General features: G+C 42.6%; 1 protein-coding gene across 1 annotated transcript; it reads left to right on the top strand.

The window, feature by feature from the left end:
* Window positions 1-1176: 1176 nt before the first annotated feature.
* On the top strand, window positions 1177-13210 carry syngr2b (synaptogyrin 2b). Its single transcript, XM_080523840.1, has 4 exons — window positions 1177-1470; window positions 7194-7431; window positions 8454-8590; window positions 9815-13210. Exons 1-4 carry the CDS (start codon window positions 1360-1362, stop codon window positions 10067-10069), a joined length of 741 nt encoding a protein of 246 aa, XP_080379966.1. The 5' UTR covers window positions 1177-1359; the 3' UTR covers window positions 10070-13210.
* The last annotated feature ends 8261 nt before the right edge of the window (window positions 13211-21471 follow it).

Here is a 21471-nt window from a genome sequence, read left to right as displayed (position 1 = left end):
ACCTAACCAAATTATAACTAAAGAAAAAGATAAATACATCACATATTGGAACGAACTCACACAATCACAACACAAACTAGAAACATATTTGGCTCTAAACAGACAGTATACTGTGGCAGACTACCTAACCACAGTAACTGATAAAAACCTGAGAAAGACTTTGACAATGTACAGACTGAGCGATCATAGTCTGGCAATAGAGAAGGGCAGACACAGACAAACCTGGCTGCCCAGAGAGGAGAGGCTGTGCTGTCACTGTGATGACGGAGCTATAGAGACAGAGTTACACTTCTTAACACAATGTAAAAACTACACAAATATTAGAGAGGAGTTCTTCCCAAAATTTGAAACAAATTTCCCAGAATTCCGAAGTATGACAGAAAGGGAAAGATTACCAGCCCTTCTGGGGGAACAGAAAGAATGTGCAGTTTTGGCTGCAAAATATGTCAATTCCTGTCACAAGAAAAGGGACAACCAATAGGACATACATACAGTATGCCATGTTTTATTCTCTGCACCACCTGCTTTATTTTATTTATATTATTTTTATTTATTTTTTCATGTCATTGATATTATGTTGTTATGTTGTTGTTCGTCATATCTGTGATTGTGCTTTGGCAACACTTGTAAAACGTCATGCCAATAAAGCCTGTTGAATTGAATTGAAATTGAGAGAGAGAGAGAGAGAGAGAGAGAGAGAGAGAGAGAGAGAGAGAGAGAGAGAGAGAGAGAGAGAGAGAGAGAGAGAGAGAGAGAGAGAGAGAGAGAAAGAGAGAGAGAGAGAGAGAGACATACACAGACACAGACACAGACACAGACACAGACACAGACACAGACAGAGAGATATCAAGGTTTCTTATGTCGATTAAAAAGCAATCATATGTTTCTGTCTCCATTTGTTGCTTGTTGTCCAAAGTGTTCAATCGAATAGTTCACATTCGAATAATTTACGTTCGTAAATTATAATACACAATAACACACTTTTCATTATGTAGGTCACTTTAATGACAATCCCTAAAATATTAGCGATACGCTTATTTTACTCCCCGCGCCGTCAGCAGGGCCGCTATGTGGGAGTGTTCCTCCGTCAGCAGGCCGGGTGGATATACTTGCGCAGCTATGTGGAAGTGTTCCGTCGGCCGCCACACCGGACCCATAAATCAAGTTCACCTAACGTTACGCACTAAGGTGACTTCCCTGAGATGGGTGGGTCCTTCTTTCAATTTCAGGAAATTGAAACACGGTAACGTAAACAACAAGGTGGTTAAGAAGTAGTTATCTGTCAGTCGAGTCACAAGGAAGAGCGAATACATATCCCTGGTCTTGTGACTTGGTGGATCGGGTGAACTTGGAGCAGACATGGAGGAGACGGGCGGTGCCAGCGCGTACGGGGCTTCGCTCGCCGGAGGCGGCTTCGACTTGAACAAGTTTGTCCGACAACCTCAAACTATCGTGCGGATCCTGAGTTGGGTGAGTGATTGTGGGAAGGTGAACTTCTCTCCAAACGTTGTTACTCATTGACCAAGGTTTCAAAGAGAGAGCTGCAGGGAAGTCATAGGCTGCTACATTGATTGGGAAATGGAAAGGGACGAGGTTTACTTAAAGTATCCAATCACTATTAGAGATTTCTGGCGCAAATATCGATCTTCCTGAATGTTACTTTTAACACCACAGCAGTGTTTTGAGATGAACTGATGTTGCTTAGTGACTGTAGTGAATATTGCTGTTCTCATAATGCATGTGGAGCAGTTGGTGGCATGACACAGCACAGCTGCTAGGGGCCATGCTCGGACAGGCTGCATGACAGATCGGTTGTGTTTCAGACAGGCTGCATGACAGATCGGTTGTGTTTCAGACAGGCTGCATGACAGATCGGTTGTTGTTTATTGTAAGGCATGAGCTACTTTATTTTTTTACACTTGCATATCTAATTACATAAAAATAAAACAAACTACAACCATGTTAGAGAGGACTACACTATCTCCATCTACGGTGCGTCACCATCTAGTGTCACAGGTTTGCTGTACCCAGGTGTTTCCTTATTTGCTTTTTGAACCTACGTTTACTCACGTTTATAACTTCTGTTGGTTCCAAGACGTACATGTGTTGCCAGACGTTTTTTTTTTTTTTTTGCGAACAGTGGTTGAGTTTAAATACATGTTTATAAATCTGGTCACTTATAACTAGGACTAGACCACATGCATGGTTGTGTGCGTCAGTGTGACATTGGACATTACACTGTTACACATTGGTTTCCAGGACTGAGATGCAGCTTTAACCCGAGACTAAAAGGCATCTCCAATGGACATTATGGCCGGTTTCACAGACAATGCTTAAGCCTAATCCTAGACTAAAAAACATCTTCAATGGAGATTTTACATTGAAAGTGTGATTTAGTCCAGGACTAGGCTTTAGCCTTGTCTCTGAAACCGGCCCTTTCTATGGCAAATGATAGGCTTAGCCTAAATCTGTGTTGGGTTAGGGTTTGAGCACTACTACTGTAAGCCTCAGATACAGCAATTTCACATTTACATTTTTGGCATTTAGCAGACGCCTTCAACCAAAGCGACTTACAACAAATACATTTGACTAAGTAAGTGAATCATCTATCCACCAGTCGTAGCAGGAAACAGCCATTTATGCTCAGGCCTGGAGCCATTGGCAGTCGTCGTGCTAGAAGAAGGTAGTTTCTTCTTTTTTTTCTTTCTTTCTTGTTTGAAAGAAATGTGAACAGGTGTTATTGTTTTAAAAGCAGAAGTAGATATTTGGAAAAAGGGGATGCAGACTTTTGACTTCAAAACATCTTGAAGTGAAACAAAATGTTTTGTTAATATGACGTAAAACATTAACGTCTGCTGCCTTCTGAAACCTTGGTTCCAGCCGTGCTTTTTTTCTAATTTGCACTATTGTGGTAACAGGCTGTTTCCTATTGCTATCGACTATGCGGTTGTGAAAGGGACTTTCCACAGGCAAGTTGAGGTGTGTGTGTTGAGGTGTGTGTGTGTGTGTGTGTGTGTGTGTGTGTGTGTGTGTGTGTGTGTGTGTGTGTGTGTTATCCTCTGTATGTATCCTCTGTATGTGAGCCCTTCAACAGTCACTTGTCACTAGGCAGAGAGTGATTTGATTTGTCTGGAGAGTTCTGGAAATTCCACGTTGGAACCTTACACGCAAGAAGGAACATTTTGCATTTTTAAACTTTTTTCCCTGAGGCTTCAACTGTGCGTACTCAGGCTGACAACACAGTGTGCCCTGTAGCAAGTTCTTCTATACTGTGCTTTTGGACTAGTATAGTATGTTTATATCAACGGTAATCAAGTGCTTTAGTTGGCGAGCGCACTTGGTGATGGAAAGCAACTAATACGAGTTGACTTGCTGTTAAATAAATGTGAAAAATATGATGATAAATACATATAAAACAGAGGTATGATATATGGCAGATATATGTATATGGCAGTCTCACACACCTGTCTCGTTCTAATGCATATCTACTACGTTCCAGTTCTGCATCCAGTTGAACGTGTGATTCACTCGCGCAGACCCGGGACGTGTGAAAAGGCACAACACTGCAATCTACCGGTGTTTAGCTCATGTGTGAACGCTGAAAATCACTGGTGGTCCCGGGTTGGGATTCCACTTAACTAACAGGGTAACTATGTGTGAAAGGGGCTAAAGTCTCACCTAGTCAAACTCTTTGGACTCTGAGTTCTGAGATAAGGCTTCAAGTTGTATTGTTACGTCACATTACACCAGTGAGTGTAGGAGAGTAACATTCTTAGGCTTCGGTTCCTGACTTTGCAGCACAAGACGATAAGGCAATAGGCATAATTCAAAATAAAAAAAGTGACAATAGTACGGGACGTAAGTGACAAATCAGACAGGATACAATTAACAGTACAAATAGTAAATAAAATAGATAGTTCAAGTAGTAAAGTGGCTGTGAGCTTAAGGTTTAGGTAGTCCGTATACTGTATGGGGTGTGCTTGGGGATGATAGTCAATTGTCTACAGTGGGCTTGTTTATGAGCCTGATCACCTGGGGGAAGTAGCTGTTGGTTAGCCTGGGGGAAGTAGCTGTTGGTTAGCCTGGGGGAAGTAGCTGTTGGTTAGCCACCTCCATTAGCCATGGAGAGAAGCATTGGGTTTCTACACGTGCCACCAGCATGCCTGGCCCTCGTGCTGTTTTAAAGGCCTACAATAACAGATGAGGAGATAGGAGCCACGTTCTCCCAGTGATTAAGCATGGCTGGTGTCACAACATGTAAATACGTTTGGCCAGGACAGACTGTGCCCTCTGCCCCCCCCCCCCTTCACTGTTGGGAGTATAAACAAGGAGAGGTGGGAAGTAAGGCGATACCCCCCACCCCCACCCCCACTCCACCCCCACCCCCACCCCCACTCCAGCCCTCTCTTGGTGATGTGTGCCAAAGACCCCTCAAACACACTCACATTACACACACACATACACACACACACACACACACACACACACACACACACACACTCACACACTCAGATTACACACAGCCATTACACATTTATGTGTGTGTATGTCATGGCGTAGGGGGGTCCTGTAGTGGAGATCTACACAGTATAGACAGGTCCTGTAGTGTAGATCTACACAGTATAGACAGGTCCTGTAGTGTAGATCTACACAGTATAGACAGGAACCTGTAGTGTAGATCTACACAGTATAGACAGAAACCTGTAGTGTGGATCTACACAGTATAGACAGGAACCTGTAGTGTAGATCTACACAGTATAGACAGAAACCTGTAGTGTGGATCTACACAGTATAGACAGGAACCTGTAGTGTAGATCTACACAGTATAGACAGAAACCTGTAGTGTGGATCTACACAGTATAGACAGGTCCTGTAGTGTAGATCTACACAGTATAGACAGAAACCTGTAGTGTGGATCTACACAGTATAGACAGGAACCTGTAGTGTAGATCTACACAGTATAGACAGGAACCTGTAGTGTAGATCTACACAGTATAGACAGGTCCTGTAGTGTAGATCTACACAGTATAGACAGGTCCTGTAGTGTGGATCTACACAGTATAGACAGGTCCTGTAGTGTAGATCTACACAGTATAGACAGGTCCTGTAGTGTAGATCTACACAGTATAGACAGGTCCTGTAGTGTAGATCTACACAGTTTAGACAGGAACCTGTAGTGTAGATCTACACAGTATAGACAGGTCCTGTAGTGTAGATCTACACAGTATAGACAGGTCCTGCAGTGTAGATCTACACAGTATAGACAGGTCCTGTAGTGTAGATCTACACAGTATAGACAGGAACCGTGACAGGGACCTAGTCACCCTGGTTTCTGTCTCTCACTGGTTCCATGTATTGTTGTTCTTTTTTTCAGCTCTTTGCATTCAACAGTCACTCTTTCTCATTCAACCTCGCCCCCCACCCACCCACCCCCTCTCCATTTCGCTCGCTCCAGACTTTCACATTGTCTTTCACTTTCTAATGTTCCAGTTCTCTCTCTCTCTCTTGTGGAACTCCCGCAGACCAACGTCTGGTCATATGTATGTCAGAGCAGAAGTAAGTCAGGCAGCCTCAGTCACATGGTCATGGTCACATGGTCACATGGTTCAGCGGGTAATGAGGAGAGGTGACATCAGGCCTGGTGATGTTGGCACGGTGCCTACTCTTCACCGCTCTTCTCTGGAACGAAACAAGAGACAAGGAGTGGACGTTCCTGCTCGCTGTCAGAGCGCTGGTCTGGAGCTCATGATGATGATGATGACAACAACAACATACTAAACTCCTCAAGTGCCAACAGAAGAATATTGCAGGGGATTTTGGCAAATTTTTTGGGGCCGCTACCCACACGTTTAGCTGTGTTGCTCATTCCACAAATGCATGATCCTTACAAGTTGTACCTCGTTTTAAAGGTGACTAATCAGTCTTTCCAACGATCTAAAATACAATACCAGTTGGTATTATTAAAGGGGAGGAATAATCGACCGAAATAACGTTTCCAAACTTTTTTAGTTTGTAGAGTTGTTTATGCCGATGGACGGTTGAATGAATCGATAGACGGATTGATTTAAACAGAAGGAAAGTTGGACAGATACAGTAGAATTGATTCATGTATAGATGGAGAACCTCTTTAGACAGATTAGATGGATGGATGAAGTCACTTCCTGCTCCCTTCCTGTTCTTACTCCTCAATCCAGTCAAGACAATCCTTCCCTTTGTTTTTGTTGACATTAGATAGATAGATAGACTTTATTTGTCATTGTTACAGTACAGGTACCAAACAACGAAATTTAGGAGGGGAGGCTCCCCTGGTGTTTAAGAAAGGAAAAAAGAAACACATTTTGGAAAAAGCATAGATGCATAAAATCACAAGAAGGTAAGGAGCTGGTTTACATCAATAGAGGCTATGTACACAATCCACTGTACTATACTGCACAGATAGTCAAATAGGGTTGTCATATTTCACAAGAAAGTATTTTTTTCACATTTTTTTTTTAAAGTGTCACAGTTTTTTTAAAGTGTTTTTTTAAAGTGTCACAGTTTGCAGGCTTGAAAATGTACATGTTTGTGCCTCAGCACTAGCTGCCATACAATCCGTCCGGACTTGTCCTGGGCCCAGAACTTAGGCCTTTTCTGTGTTCAGGGCCTTGACGGCCCTGTGGTAGAAGCTGTCCTTCAGTCTGTTTGTCCTAGCGGCCGGGGTCCTGTACCTCCTGTTCGAGGGCAGCTTGACAAAAGTGTTCGTGCCCAGTGTTCAGTGTTCGTGCCCAAATTAACCATTTGTGACAGCAGCTGGTGAAAGGGGGAACAAGTTGGCAACCAATCAAAATGTTCAGACTTTTATTCTGAAAAATGTAAATATATGTCAACGTTGTTGAAAATCAATCAATCTGCGCTAACTAGGTAGTAGTGGGGATTACTCACCAAATCCATTGCATTGCAATATTTTGTCTTGACTAGTGAGCGTGTTTTTAACAACGTTGACGTTTATTTCCTTTTTTCAAACTGACAATTAGAGATTACAGTGAGTAACTTAGGCTAAGTGTCTTACTCAAGGGCACACCAGGGTGGTGTTCCCAGGTGGGACTTGAACTCATGACCTTCTGATCACCAGTCCAACTCACTATCCAGTAGACCACCACTACCCCTCATAACATCTTTTCCCCCCACCTTCCTGTCTTTTTGTCCTTTCATAGGTTTTCTCCATCGTGGTGTTCGCCTGTATCACAGCGGAGGGATACGTCAACCCTTCCCACAGTCCCGAGGCAAAGTGCGTCTTCAACCAGAACGACTCTGCGTGTCACTACGCCGTGGGCATCGGGGTCATAGCGTTCCTGGCATGCGTGGGTTTCCTGGTGCTCGACGCGTACATGCCCCTCATGAGTAACGCCCAGGAGAGGAAGTACGCTGTCATGGCTGATCTGGGCTTCTCAGGTGAGGGGGCCTTTTGATTTGGTATTGAGTTCTCAAGTTCCATAAAGTCTGGTACACACATAAAGATTTTCTAAATCTTAACAGGTTTTTTATCTGAGAGAGACCCCACGCATGAAGATAAAAAATCATGGATTGAACAGTTTTGATCGTATTGTGTGTGGTGTGCGCCGATATTCCCAATACAGCACTCCACATACATAAAGATCTGTCCTATGACAGTCTAGAGTCTCGTCCCCCAAGCCAGAAATCTGGCGTGATCAGGGTAGTAGTACCCTGACTGACCTGCACGAGGCAGACGTGCGACGCGGCAAATAAAGTTCAGAAGAACGAAAAGAAGAAGACGCGTCAGTCAGCTCGCTTTTTCATTGGCTACATTCCATTCCACGTCACAATCGGACTCGCGAGTTGTCAGTTTCGCCCACAAACAAGAGGACTTTTGATCGTAAATATTGAACACGTTTAATATTGTCGGCCCCGACCATTTTCCGAGCAGATTGTCGGGAGAAATTGACTCCGCACACCACAGGATAATCTTGTAGGATAATCTTTAGATCCATCTGATAATCGGGCATTTGCAAAATCGGCCAGATTATCTTTATGTGTGTACCAAGCTTTAGATAGTGTTGTTTGCCTCATATGTGTCTGGTCAATTGGTCCGCAAGTCAGCCAATGTTCAGACTTTTCTTTCCAAAAATGTACATGCATTTCAGCGTTGTCGTCAAATCAATGACACACTCGCTACGCTAGTCAACTGACACAGCTTGTTTTGTGAGCCTGCTAACAATGTAAAGTAGTGTTCTAGTTAATTAGGTAGCAGTGAGGATTACTCACCCAATCCTTGTCAATGCTTTGCAACCCATTGCAAACCCATTTTAGTCATATGGTGGATTGTGAAAGCAGGTGTTGAGAGAATGTTTTTTGTTGACACGTTATTGAGCACAAACAACAGTTAGGAAACTGACTCGCTGTTCCTGGACCCATTTATTTGGGAAAACTGTTGAATCCCTTTGTGTTGTGTTTAGGGTCGTGGACGTTCCTGTGGTTTGTGTGTTTCTGCGTGCTGGCCAGCCAATGGGGTCGTACTCATAACGTGGGCGGCATACCACAGGAAGCAGCCCGCGCCACCATCGCCTTCTCATTCTTCTCCATCGCCACCTGGGTGAGGACCGCACAACTACACCTGTCACCTTCCTGTAGCCCTAAGTCCTGGGGGGTATTCCATCAATGTCGCTAAATCAGGGGTGCAAACTTGCTAACCCTAAATTAGCCGTTTTTATCTCAAAATAGGTCATCCATGTGAATCGTGTAGATCTGCTAAAAATATTTTTTTGTGGGGGGGATGTCTAAGTCTCATCCAAGTCACATGATGCGCGAGCTAACTAATCTTCCTGTCTGTTAAACTCTGCTGCTGTTGAAATAACTTTAAGCTTCAGGCAGCTAGGTACAATTCCAGACAGCATGGAGAACACAGTCATAGTAAACTGATTTCGAAGTAATTCTGCTGGTGTTAAGGTCAGGGCTGCCGCTACTTACACGCGCATCATTGTTAGACCACCGTTAGTGCTAGCGATATCCCTTTAGCACCGTTAATGTTAGCCGCGCATTGATCATTTTCTTCGTTTTCAGGCCCAAAAAAAAATGTGGCACCTTTTTGGGCCATCACCACTTTGCACCCCTGCTAAATGACGATCCAGGCTTATATTGAGAGTCTTGCGAGAGTTATAGAAAAATAAGCTTGGATTTTCCTTTAGTGACGTTGATGGGATACCCCCCTGCACTTGTGTAACCCTAAACCTGTACTAGAATGTACTTTCATTTATTTTGTTGGTATCAGGTAATCGCAGCATTGACTGTTATTTTAAGACTCATTCTCAAAATTGTACAGTTTAAAGCCGCTTGCTGCATGTCAGAATTGGTAGTAAAGACAGCCACAACCCCATCCTTTTGGCTTTGGAATCATAATGGTTGGCACCTTGATTTTTGCACCTAAAAGTATTTTCTTTCCCACAAGAATAGTTGTATATTATCGGTACTATGGTATAGTTGTATCGGTATCTGGGTCAATCACTATCAAACACAAAAACAGTCCCTCTTTAACCTTTTAACTATGTGACAGACAGACAGATACATACATAGATGGGCAGAAAGAAGAAAGGGGGAGGGGGGTTTTGGGGGCCGCTGCTGTGTGCTGGTAGGCAAACTGGTAGTAGTCGCTCTATGAGTAGAGGGCTGCAAGGGAGTTTTCCTGGATGCACAGTGTACAGATCTTTGACCCTTGCGTGTTCTGTCATCATGTGAAGCGCATTGAATCACTCTTCTTGTGAGAAATGCGCTATACAAATAAAGCTTGATTCGATTTGATTTCCTTCGTCCTTGTCGACAGGGGATCCTGACTTACTTTGCCTTGGGGAGGTACCGTCGCGGCGTGGACGACCTGGTCAAGAGCTACGCCGAGCCCGCTGCAGCCCACCCCTACCCCCCCACCTACGACCCCTCCCCCTACCCCACCACCTACACCCCCACCACCTACACCCCCACCTCCTACGCCCCCTTTCCATCCAGCGGGCAGGACAGCTTCCAGCAGCCTCCCTTCACCCAGCCCCAGGGTGACGAAGGGTACCAGCCCCCTACTTACTGAGCCGGGAGGTCATGGGGTCTAGGGTCATGGGGTCAGGGGTCAGGGTTAGACATGAATTCATCCTCCTTACGGTTAAAGGTAGACTTTGTATGACGTCATGCTAGGAAGTCACAGCAATGTTTTTCCAAAGATACACACAATTATGGTGAGAATATAGTTGTAGTATGTTGTTAATTGTCTCCTCTCATTATTGACCGTCTGTTTTGAAATGATCTCTGGTGATGATCTCCCACTCTTTTCCTGTTGACGCCACATCCCAGAGTCCACCTTTTTAAGGTTTGCATTTGGGGGAGGTTGGGTGTCTGGTCACATGATGTGGGATTATAGCAAAAAAATCTGCCAATGAGAGCTCTTGAGAGGGGCCAGCGCAAGGCGTGTTCCCCTCTCTCTCTCTCTCTCTCTCTCTCTCTAGAACTCAAAATGCCATATCTATATCCCCCACCAGGAAGAAGAATGTGTATTTGTACATAGCTATTCAATACACAAACCACCATTTTGAATTTCGGAATGGCTGACTGTGTTTTTTCTTTCTTTTTTAAGTTTTATCTTTTGTTTTCCTTTTTTAGCGCACTTATTATGATGACATGCAAGCACAATGTTTGAGTTGGTGTAAAAATAATGATGTTTATTTAATTCACCTAACAACACTTTATTGTGAGACTACTGAATTCAATGGGTTAAGCAAAGTATGATGAGACAAATGTCCAAGAAAGCCTTATTTACCACTGCCTATATTGTATGTAATAAAACCAGTAGGATATTTCATCTTGAGGAGCGGTAAAAAGAGTACAAACACACATACTCTTTAACCCTCAAACCCTGTTGGTCTGATAACAGTCGAGGTCAGTCTCAAGAGGTACAAGAGGAAAACCACACCATTGAAAAAAGAATCTGATGTCAACTGTCAGTGTAACAAGGAGGGCCTGTTTGTGAAGGTCGTCTCCACTGATCTTCTCTTCAGTTAAATGTGGATGTTTCAGTCTGAAACATTTCTGTTTACTGTTTAATGAATGACTGTTTCTTTGTCAGGAAATGTATGTGATGTGTGATCAATGTGTGTTGCATAATACAGTAATAATATGAACTTGGCCCGAGGAGAGAGGAATGTTTGTTCCCTTGGTGAACTGTGCTTTTCTTTTTAATCCACTGATCTTCATGACATGTAGATGTACAGTACTAACAAAGGATGTACTGTAGGGATTAAGCAGTGGTATTTCTCGCTAGATTTTCGTCTTGACTTGTAGAGATCTGCTGTACAGTACAACATCTGGGTAGGCTAAACATCAAGATAGACCGGTAGAATCCTGACTTTTAGATCCACTGTGTGATCTGTAGAACATCCAACACCAGGATGGACTGGTACATCCAGTAAGCTTACATTGCTTCTTTGGTTGAGTCAGGACTTGAGTAGATCCACTGACCTTTATGGCATCTGGATAGGCTTTGTGGCAGGAGATACTGGGAGGAAGTCAGTAGCTCCAGACTAAAGGGTCACAGTGTTTACTGGGTTTTAATGGCCCTCTGTACCTAGCAGACATGGCTCCAATATGGAAAACACTTGAAAGTAGAAGAGTGTGATTGACTGTGAAACTAAAAGCTTTTTTTTTTAACTAAAAGTGCTTTACTTGAAGGGTTATTTCATTGGTTTTCCATTGTACCAAACTAAATCATTCGTTTTTTAACAGTTCATCTCAAAGTTTTTGTTTTTCATGAGAACAACCCCTGATTGACAGTGCCTTGAGTCTCAACGACACGTGGAAGAAGAGCCCAGAGTGGGACTGCATGTAAAGACAGTCTGGTCTTGTTTACCATTTAGCAGATACTTTTATCCAAAGCGACTTACAATTAGAGATTACAGGGACAGTCTCCCTGGAGTAACTTAAGGGCTAAGTGCCTTACTCAAGACAAAAACAGAGGGAGAAACTGCAGTAGGGCATCAGGTGCACACAGTAACATACAGAAATGTACATGTACTGTATGTTTTCAAGATGCATGTTTTATTAACGGTTTGTTACTGCATAACTTGTTGATGATACAGTTTGGAACAGGTAATAACAAAGTGTGTGAGGAATTGAGCTGTTGCCTTTCACACAATGACTGCGTTTACATGCACACTATATTCCTGTATTAAGGTGTTTACATGCACACTATATTCCTGTATTAAGCGGCATATGCTCAATATTCCGATTGGGCAAGAGTCATGTAAACACGTACCGAACCCGCTTTCAGGCCATATTCCGATTCAGCAATATTCCGACTAAGACCCCTGGCATATGCCTGTTCGAATCGGAATATTGTGACATGTAAACACCTTATTCGAAATATTCCAATAACCCGAATATTGACCTTCATCGGAATATGGTGCACATGTAAACGCAGTCATTGTTTAAATGAAACCCTTTTGAGTGGTTTCCCAGACAGATGATGGCTAATCCTAGATACATACAGAAAAGTGTCTTTAAAGGGACATTCTCCTTTAAAAGGCCATATGGTCCAGAACGAGGATTCACCTGTGTCCAGATGAAACCATCCCTTTAACTTTAAAATTCAGCCTTGAATACCACTGTATTCTAATTGTATCTATGAATGTTGTAATAGCCAAGAGATATTTGACTTGTGTTATAAATTAAGATTATTATAAACCAGTCAATTGATTGGAGTGTTTTGTGTGGTGTTGGGGGTGTTGGGTGTACTTCGACTATTGTCTATGATCTTTATTTCATGACATCTTTGGTTGTTTTGTTGTTTTGATTGGAATGTGATCGTCACCACAGGCATAAATGAAATAATGTACATGTGCGGAAAAAAAAGTTGATTACAAATCTGCGTTCTAATCTATTGTTTCTTCACAAACTCTGAGTCAAACACCCCCTATGACTTTGTCAACTTTTTCTTTATAGTACCAGAAACCTGAGTTTTAGTTTTGCTCTATTGAGCTGTCGTGTATTCAGAAAGTGCCTTTAGTTTTTTAACAAATGCTGCGCCGTAGCATGTGATACACACTGTACCATGAGCTGTTAGCCCTTCTCTGGTTTGTCTAAACTCCAACGGCTTCAACGGTGTGAAAGCACGTCAGATATCACCATTGACTTGTGATCCCCTTTTAAGAGTGTTTGTGCTGAATTCTGAATAAAACCTGTCTGCCAGAATCCTGTCTCTCCTTCTTTTACTTCATAACATACATCATAATGCATACCATAAAGGTCACCTTTGTTGGCAGTGAGTACTATACAGTACAGTACTACAACCTGCCAAGACTTGAACAGGTTATTTCAGTCTACGCTCGCAAGTGTCATTGAACTGCAATCTAACACCAAGGCTGCCTTCCATTCCTGAAGGTCCTTCCCTTCCCTCTGTCCTGGTAGTCAGACCTGATAGGACTGGCCTGGTAGTCAGACCTGAGAGGACTGCTCTGGTAGTCACACCTGGTAGTCAGACCTGATAGGACTGGCCTGGTAGTCACACCTGGTAGTCAGACCTGATAGGACTGGCCTGGTAGTCAGACCTGAGAGGACTGGCCTGGTAGTCACACCTGGTAGTCAGACCTGATAGGACTGGCCTGGTAGTCAGACCTGAGAGGACTGCTCTGGTAGTCAGACCTGAGAGGACTGTCCTGGTAGTCAGACCTGAGAGGACTGGCCTGGTAGTCACACCCGGTAGTCAGACCAGGGGCCTCATTCATAAAGAAGTACTTGAACGTCATCTTTGACTTTCACGTAAGCACATTTTTCTAAACGGACGTAAGCATTATTTATAAAACGGGCTGAGATGGTTTAAAGTTGCGTACGTGCTTCCTTCTATAAATACCAAACATACTTGGAATTGAACGCAGGTGAATGAGGTTTGTATTAACGCCCTGTGATAGAGGCTCAATTATAGCGGCTGAATGAAGCCAAGTGCTATAATATAATATAATACAGACAGACAATACTGACAATATTATATACTGTCTGTATTATATTATATTATAGCACTTGGCTTCATTCAGCCGCTATTTGAGCCGCTATGACAGGGCGTTAATACTATATTATAGGGTAGGCGTGCGTCTGGAAGCGGGAGAGGGCAGTAATACCACGTTCATTGATAAAATGACATAAGGGATGGAAAGGGGGGATGGCAGTTTTAGAAGGGGGATGATTTGGACTGTTTTTATTTCAGGGGGGGTGCCATTCCCCCTCATCCCGACTCAACTCGAAATCCAGTATCATTTAGCGCGTGGCCGGGCAAGGCATAGGCATGTTGAAGAGAGATAGACAGCTCCGGAGGGATATAAAGAAAGACTGAAATACAATCATAAACATTAGTTCCCTTTAAATCTTGAATTTAACCCATTTTCTCGGCTGGTAACAACATCGTTAATTTTATTACGAGCCACTTAAACTTCGCATGAATTACAGTAGGCAACGTTTTTCCAGTGCGGCTCACATGCCTGTAATAACTCCGCATAACCAGTAGGTAATGTGCGTAAGCAAGTTGAATACTCGACGTCGAGCTACGATCGTTTCCACGATCAAATTGACTCACGTTGAAATTGTATAAATCACTACGTTGACGTGGTTTTCTACGTACGACACGGGTAAGATCAAAATTTGATCTAAGCACGTTCTATGAATGAGGCCCCTGAGAGGACTGTCTGGTAGTCAGACCTGATAGGACTGGGGCCTCATTCATAAAAAAAAGTACTTGAACGTCATCTTTGACTTTCACGTAAGCACATTTTTCTAAACGGACGTAAGCATTATTTATAAAACGGGCTGAGATGGTTTAAAGTTGCGTACGTGCTTCCTTCTATAAATACCAACGCAGGTCAAATGAACGCAGGTGAATGAGGTTTGTATTAACGCCCTGTGATAGAGGCTCAATTATAGCGGCTGAATTAAGACAAGTGCTATAATATAGGGTAGGCGTTCGTCTGGAAGCGGGAGAGGGCAGAGAATGGTGGCTTCTCGGTAAGTTGCATTTGTAACGTTTGATCATGACAACTAACCAGGCACATGCTTATACTCAGTACTCAAGTTGTAAAAGAAAATCAGGGGAGGTGGTGGATTTTATCATAAGAGGACCATTTTAGCATCCCCTCAGCGTCAGTGACTTCAGTGTCAGTAACTTGGTAAAAATGTCATTGCATGTGTGCGTGCCCCCTCGCACCTTGAAATAGCAGTAATACCACGTTCATTGATAAAATGACATTAAGTATGGAAAGAGGGGGGCGATTTTGACTGTTTTTATTTCCCTCAACTCGAGTGCTGCTTATACTGTAATAATATAATGGTCTTATTCTTATCAGGTGGTCTTATTCTTATATGGCTGCTCACTCCCAGACACCGGAGAAAATCCAGTATAATTTAGCGCGTGGCCGGGCAAGGTCCGTTGTGGAACGCACTAGGCATGTTGAAGGGGAGATAAACAGCTCCGGAGATAAAGGAAGACTGAAATACAATCATAAACATCAGTTCCTTTTAAATCTTGAATTAAACTCATTTTCTCGGCTGATAACAACATCGTTAATTTTATTACGAGCCACTTGCATGAATTACAGTAGGCAGTGCGGCTCACATGCCTGTAATAACTCCGCATAACCAGTAGGTAATGTGCGTAAGTGCGCAAGTTGAATACTCGACGTCGAGCTACGATCGTTTCCACGGTCAAATTGACTCACGTTGAAATTGTATAAATCACTACGTTGACGTGGTTTTCTACGTACGACACCGGTAAGATCAACATTTGATCTAGGCACGTTCTATAAATGAGGCCCCTGGCCTCCCAGTGAGCAATTTTACGTTGATTAGACGTCTAAACAACGTCTAAATGGCCCGTAGACGTCTAGGCCAAATCGAGGCTAAATATCGGCCATATTGGATATTTTAAAAACGTCTATGTTTAGACGTTGAAATGCCGTTGAAACATAGACGTTGTTTCCCTTTCTATGTTTCAACGGCATTTCAACGTCTAAACATAGACGTTGTTTCAATTTCCAATTTAGCCTACATTTAGCTTAATTATAACCTAGACATTGAAACACCGGTGTTTAAACCTCTAGGCTAAAACAAAGCATAATGGAGGTGAAATTGAAACGACTGTTTCTATAGGCATTTCAACGGCAGACTATATATAGCTGTTGAAATGCAGTTTAAACAGACGTTTCAATTTCCAATTTCACATCAATTTAGCTTTGTTATAGCCTAGACGTTTAAACACTTAGTATAAGTAGACAAATACAATTTTCATGAGTAATAAGTAAATATAAATAGGAACATGTATTTATTTAGGGAACTAGTAAATACGAAATAAAAATAAGGAAAAAAGAATATTAAATATTAACAATGTTGATTGTTGTGGAACATTTAACAACATAATAACAACATATTTAATAACATAATAACAATGAAATAGGAACATTTAACTAGTAAATACAAAATAAAAATAAGGAAAAAAGAATATTAAATATTAACAATGTTGATTGATGTGGAACATTTAACAACATAATAACAACATATTTAACAGCATTTAATAACATAATAACAATGAAATAGGAACATTTAACAACATAATAGTATTTATTGACAGTTATGGAGACAACATTTAGGTTGGGTTATTCTGTCTGTAGCCAGCACCGCCCGTTCTGCCTGGGGCCTGCTTCAGGTGATCTCCAATGCTCGCCCTTGCCTCCACCTCTGTGACCTTTTTTAGGTTCATGACAGCTTCTGTAATTAAATAAAGCAAAAGAAAAGTTATTTTCACAGAAGAATCCCATTTAAAAAGCAAGAGTAAAGAGCCAGATAAATTGTGGATTGCCTACTATGTGCCAAAGAAAATGTAATATGCTTGAATGTCTGGTGCCCTGTAGCTCTTGTTCCTATAGTGAGCAAATGTTTGACACTCGCCACAAAATAATCTGTAGTATGCTACCACCCACCCTAGACCCCCGTGTATGGATAGTAGAGTTGAAGCCGTTGCTATAGACAACAAACCTTTAGTGCACACCTTTTTGATCAAGTCAAGTTAGCTGATGACGGTGCAGGCCTGATCAACAACAACATGGCGGCCTACAGTACAGAGATCAAAGTTCTAAATTGGAATCGAATTCATAAGTGGAAAATTCTAATGCATTTAACCAGGTTTGATGTGTGTTGAAGATCAGATGTCTGTGAGCACTGAAGACAGCTGGTCTGCACAGCGCTTCACAGAGTACAAACCACTTAACACAAACTGATAAAACTCCATATAGCCATGTAATTACCTCATTGACAATGTTGTTACTAGTTATAGTACTATACCGGTATAGAGGTTATTAACTTACTATACGGGTATAGAGGTCTTCATGTCAAATATAAGGCTTTTGTTTTGGACGCATCCAGGGGCGGATTTAGGATCGTAGGAGATCCGGGGCTTAGCCCAGAGGGGGAATATATTGTGCGCGCGGAACGCGCCGGAAAATGTTGCCTTCAACCTTCAACTTACCACCACCTTAAAGCGGACAAAAGGCACTGGAGAACACATATACATTCACACCCTTTAATGAAGCAAACTAATTGTGGTGGTTCTGGGCACAGAGGGAGGTCAGCACACGTAGCTCCCCCTGTCAGTCACCATCATTTATATTTGTATAGAATTACATAATTGATGGGCTGAGGCTAGTTATGTTACAGTATGTATATCAGGGCAGACTCTGTGCTCACCACTTATATTGTATTTAGAGTCTTGTCCTGTGTTATATGACGATATATTACATGTATTGTTGGCCTGTGTATAGTACTGTGAAATCAAATCCCCCCTGGGACATTAAACAAACTTAGTTAGTTAGCGTTACAGCTTAGGATAGATTTGAGTCATGTTCTGTATACATACATACTACCATAAGGGCATACTTAATGTGGTTACTCCATGTTTACTAGCTGTAACATTAACGTTACATCATTCTTTTTCACCTGTTACTCAGTCAACCAGAGTGCAGATATCAAAGACTATCAGCCTGTTATTCACTTTATTTGTATAAGTATTATCCTTTGTTTGATTTCTTACCATGTACCGTAACAGTACCTTGCTATGTTTCATTTTCATTATAACATAACGTTATGTTATGATAGCCAGCTAGCATTAGCAAACCGGAAAAGTAGTGTCAGTGAGTCAGTCACCTTTCTAATAAGATTCACAAACCTGAAACATCATCTATGTCATCACTGCTGGTGATGTCATTGTTGTCAGCTGCTGATACGGCTGCTGCAACAGTTCTTGGCGCTTGTTTTGTTGAAAACAACTTTCGGATATCCATCCTTACAATTTTGCAAGTCAGGCACTGATTGAGATCACATCTTCTTCAGGGCAGGGTAGGCTACGCAGTATGCAGGCTAATGTCGCGCAGCTGCTGCCTCTCTGTTGGACTCCGGTACTGCACGTTACTCACCAGCATTATTATTATTATTATTATTATTTTTTTTAAGTAAAACATTCGGGGCTTTTCAGAAAACATCCGGGGCTTGAGCCCCAGTAGCCACCCCCTAGCGCCGCCCCTGGACGCATCCACCTACTTTAGTGATGATGCCGGTAGGTATATTTAGCCAAAAATAACTAGCTAGTTAAAAACAAGAAGACAGAGTGGTCTTGGAAGTTATATAACTCCACAATGTTGACATATAGAAAAAGCAAACAAGCCAATGCTAAGCCGAAAGACTTGATAAATGTTGATAAAAAGAGTAGATACATTTTAGTATAGCTGAACTAGCTACTCACCCTGGGAGAGGTACTGCAGCGCAGACAGGAACGGGTCAGCCTCGTTCTTTCTTCTTTCTTCCAATCGCAAACTTCTGTTACTAGTTAGACTAGAAACGGACAGATTGCTCTCAGATTAGGGTTGCCACCCGTACCTTGAAATACGGAATCGTTCCTTATTTGACAGTTAAAAGATGCGTTCCGTTTTAAACCAATACGGAACGCTGTTTGTTCCGTATTTTCAATCCACCCGCATTGCGTGATTCCTCCAATATATCTTACTGCAGCGCTGGGCAATATCAGTGTTTCCTATGCATTGATTCGTGGCGGCCCGCACTGCAATCGAGACTGAATCGCTCTCAACAGGCGCGCGGCGCGAGGCGACGCGCTTGCAAAACAGTTTTATGATTGGTCCGAATTTGTTTTGAAAGACAAACAGCTGCTCAGTGCTGCAAGGAGTGATCAGAAGTACACTTGGAAAAAGAAATACACACAGTGAGGAAGAGAGAGAGAGGTGTTAACTGTTTTCACAGGAAAAATAAGTAACACAATGAGGAGAAGAGAGAGAGCTCAACTGCTAAACCCTGTCTACTGCTGCACATGATTGAATGATGACTGTTGAATGTTTTGTAGTTTTATAGTTTCATAAATTATTATTTGCACAACCATTGTTGCACTATATTTGAAAGTGGCAAAGCTTTGTTTAATTGTAAGTTATTGAGTTAAGTTATGGTGCATATACTGTATGCTAATGCTTTTTGTTTAATACATTTTGTATTAAGATACGTTCAGTCAGTGTTAATAAAGCACTTGAAACTTTAAGTATGAATCTAAATGCTTTATTGAAACAATGTTTAACTTATGATTTACTAGCACTGGGGCCCCCACCCCGCCCTTGGGCCCGTGGTGGTCGTGGTCCCGAGGAGCGGGGCCCCTACTGCGAGGGGTGTCCCTTATTTCTCTGACTGAAAGGTGGCAACCCTATCTCAGATGATGAAACCAATTCTGACCTCGACAGGTTAGACATAGTTTTCTACATAGTTCCATTAAAAATTCATTAAATGAGGTATTCATATTATGACGGTAAAATCTCTGGCCAACAACATTCAAATCTTGCGCGCGACCGTTTGCTGGCTGTGCGCAGGCGCAGTGTAGTAGTTCCATGAGTGCCCGCGGGTAGACGGTCGTTGTAGTTCTCAGCCTCTTTGTTGTAGTTCAACGTCACTGCATCACTGATGTGCTATCAAATACATTGTGTGGAATTTATCATTTGTTATGAACGGAATGCAAATGATCCGCCATTTTCACGTCCACTGTGTTTTAAATGTTTTGTAATAATGCTCATTTTAATTGAACTGCAAAAAACACAGGCCACATGTTACTGTAAGAGTTAGCTGTTAGTTATTGTACACTGGTACACTGTTATTTAAGGTCGACGTGACCTGTTATTGATTTGTGTTTGCTGCCGTTTGGTCTAGTTGTTTTGACCTGTTATTCATAGCTTTCAGTCACGTGGTTTCTTCCCTAGCAACCACCAAACTGACGGGCAAAAAGTATCATAGCAACATCGCTCAACATGGCTGCCTACTATTTAGACCACCTCACTCATGAAGAACTATCAAGATACACGACGGTGATAGGAGTGGAGGATTGACACCATTCAAATAGTGTTGGATTCCCTGTCTTCTACTCTATCCGGACACGTTGGAATTATTTTCCTAACCCCCGGAGAATCAAAGTTATTGACCTGCAAAGGGTGCCTCCTTGACCGGCTTTTCCCGTGAATAACACCGGTTATGGAGGTGGTACAAACATAAGACTATTATTGCTAAATTCACCATCAGTATACGGTCATTTTGAGCCCTTAACCACCGCGCTGACACCCCGAGAAGATATACTTTTAATATGAAACTCGATCAACCGGGCGTTCACCGGCTGCTGGACGAAACTCCCAACTCCCGCTGTCAGCGAGGCGAGGGAATATTTCTACCCGGGAATTCGCTCCTTGCTGTGTCCACGGTGATAGGAGTGGAGGATCGACTCCATTCAAATAGTGTTGGATTCCCCGTCTTCTACTCTATCCGGACACGTTGGAATTATTTTCCTAACCCCCGGAGAATCAAAGTTATTGACCTGCAAAGGGTGCCTCCTTGACCGGCTTTTCCCGTGAATAACACCGGTTATGGAGGTGGTACAAACATAAGACTATTATTGCTAAATTCACCATCAGTATACGGTCATTTTGAGTACTTAACCACCGCGCTGACACCCCGAGAAGATATACTTTTAATATGAAACTCGATCAACCGGGCGTTCACCGGCTGCTGGACGAAACTCCCAACTCCCGCTGTCAGCGAGGCGAGGGAATATTTATATCCGGGAATTCGCTCCTTGCTGTGTCCACGGTGATAGGAGTGGAGGATCGACTCCATTCAAATAGTGTTGGATTCCCTGTCTTCTACTCTATCCGGACACGTTGGAATTATTTTCCTAACCCACGGGAAATCAAAGTTATTAACCCGCAAAAAGTGGGTTTTGCCCGCAAAAAGTGCCTTTTGCCCGTCAGGTGGGCGTTTCCACTATGCTGTGACGTCACATGAAAGCTATGAATAGCCTACTGAATAAACGCCGGAGTCATGGCAAGAAGGGCTAGCTGTGTCGATTAGTGATGGGCGAAAATGAACGAACTAATC

This window comes from Nansenia antarctica (assembly GCF_963989245.1).
Source record: "Nansenia antarctica genome assembly, chromosome: 2".
NCBI lineage: Eukaryota > Metazoa > Chordata > Actinopteri > Argentiniformes > Microstomatidae > Nansenia > Nansenia antarctica.
Note: the sequence above shows the minus strand (reverse complement) of the source record. Positions and strands in the feature narration are given on the sequence as shown.

Bases quoted from the DNA above. Each gene is read 5' to 3' on its own strand.
- syngr2b (XM_080523840.1), top strand. From the start codon at position 1,360: ATGGAGGAGACGGGCGGTGCCAGCGCGTACGGGGCTTCGCTCGCCGGA. The intron at 7,432-8,453 runs GTGAGGGGGCCT...TGTTGTGTTTAG, and splicing joins GGCTGATCTGGGCTTCTCAG to GGTCGTGGACGTTCCTGTGG. The intron at 8,591-9,814 runs GTGAGGACCGCA...CCTTGTCGACAG, and splicing joins TCTTCTCCATCGCCACCTGG to GGGATCCTGACTTACTTTGC.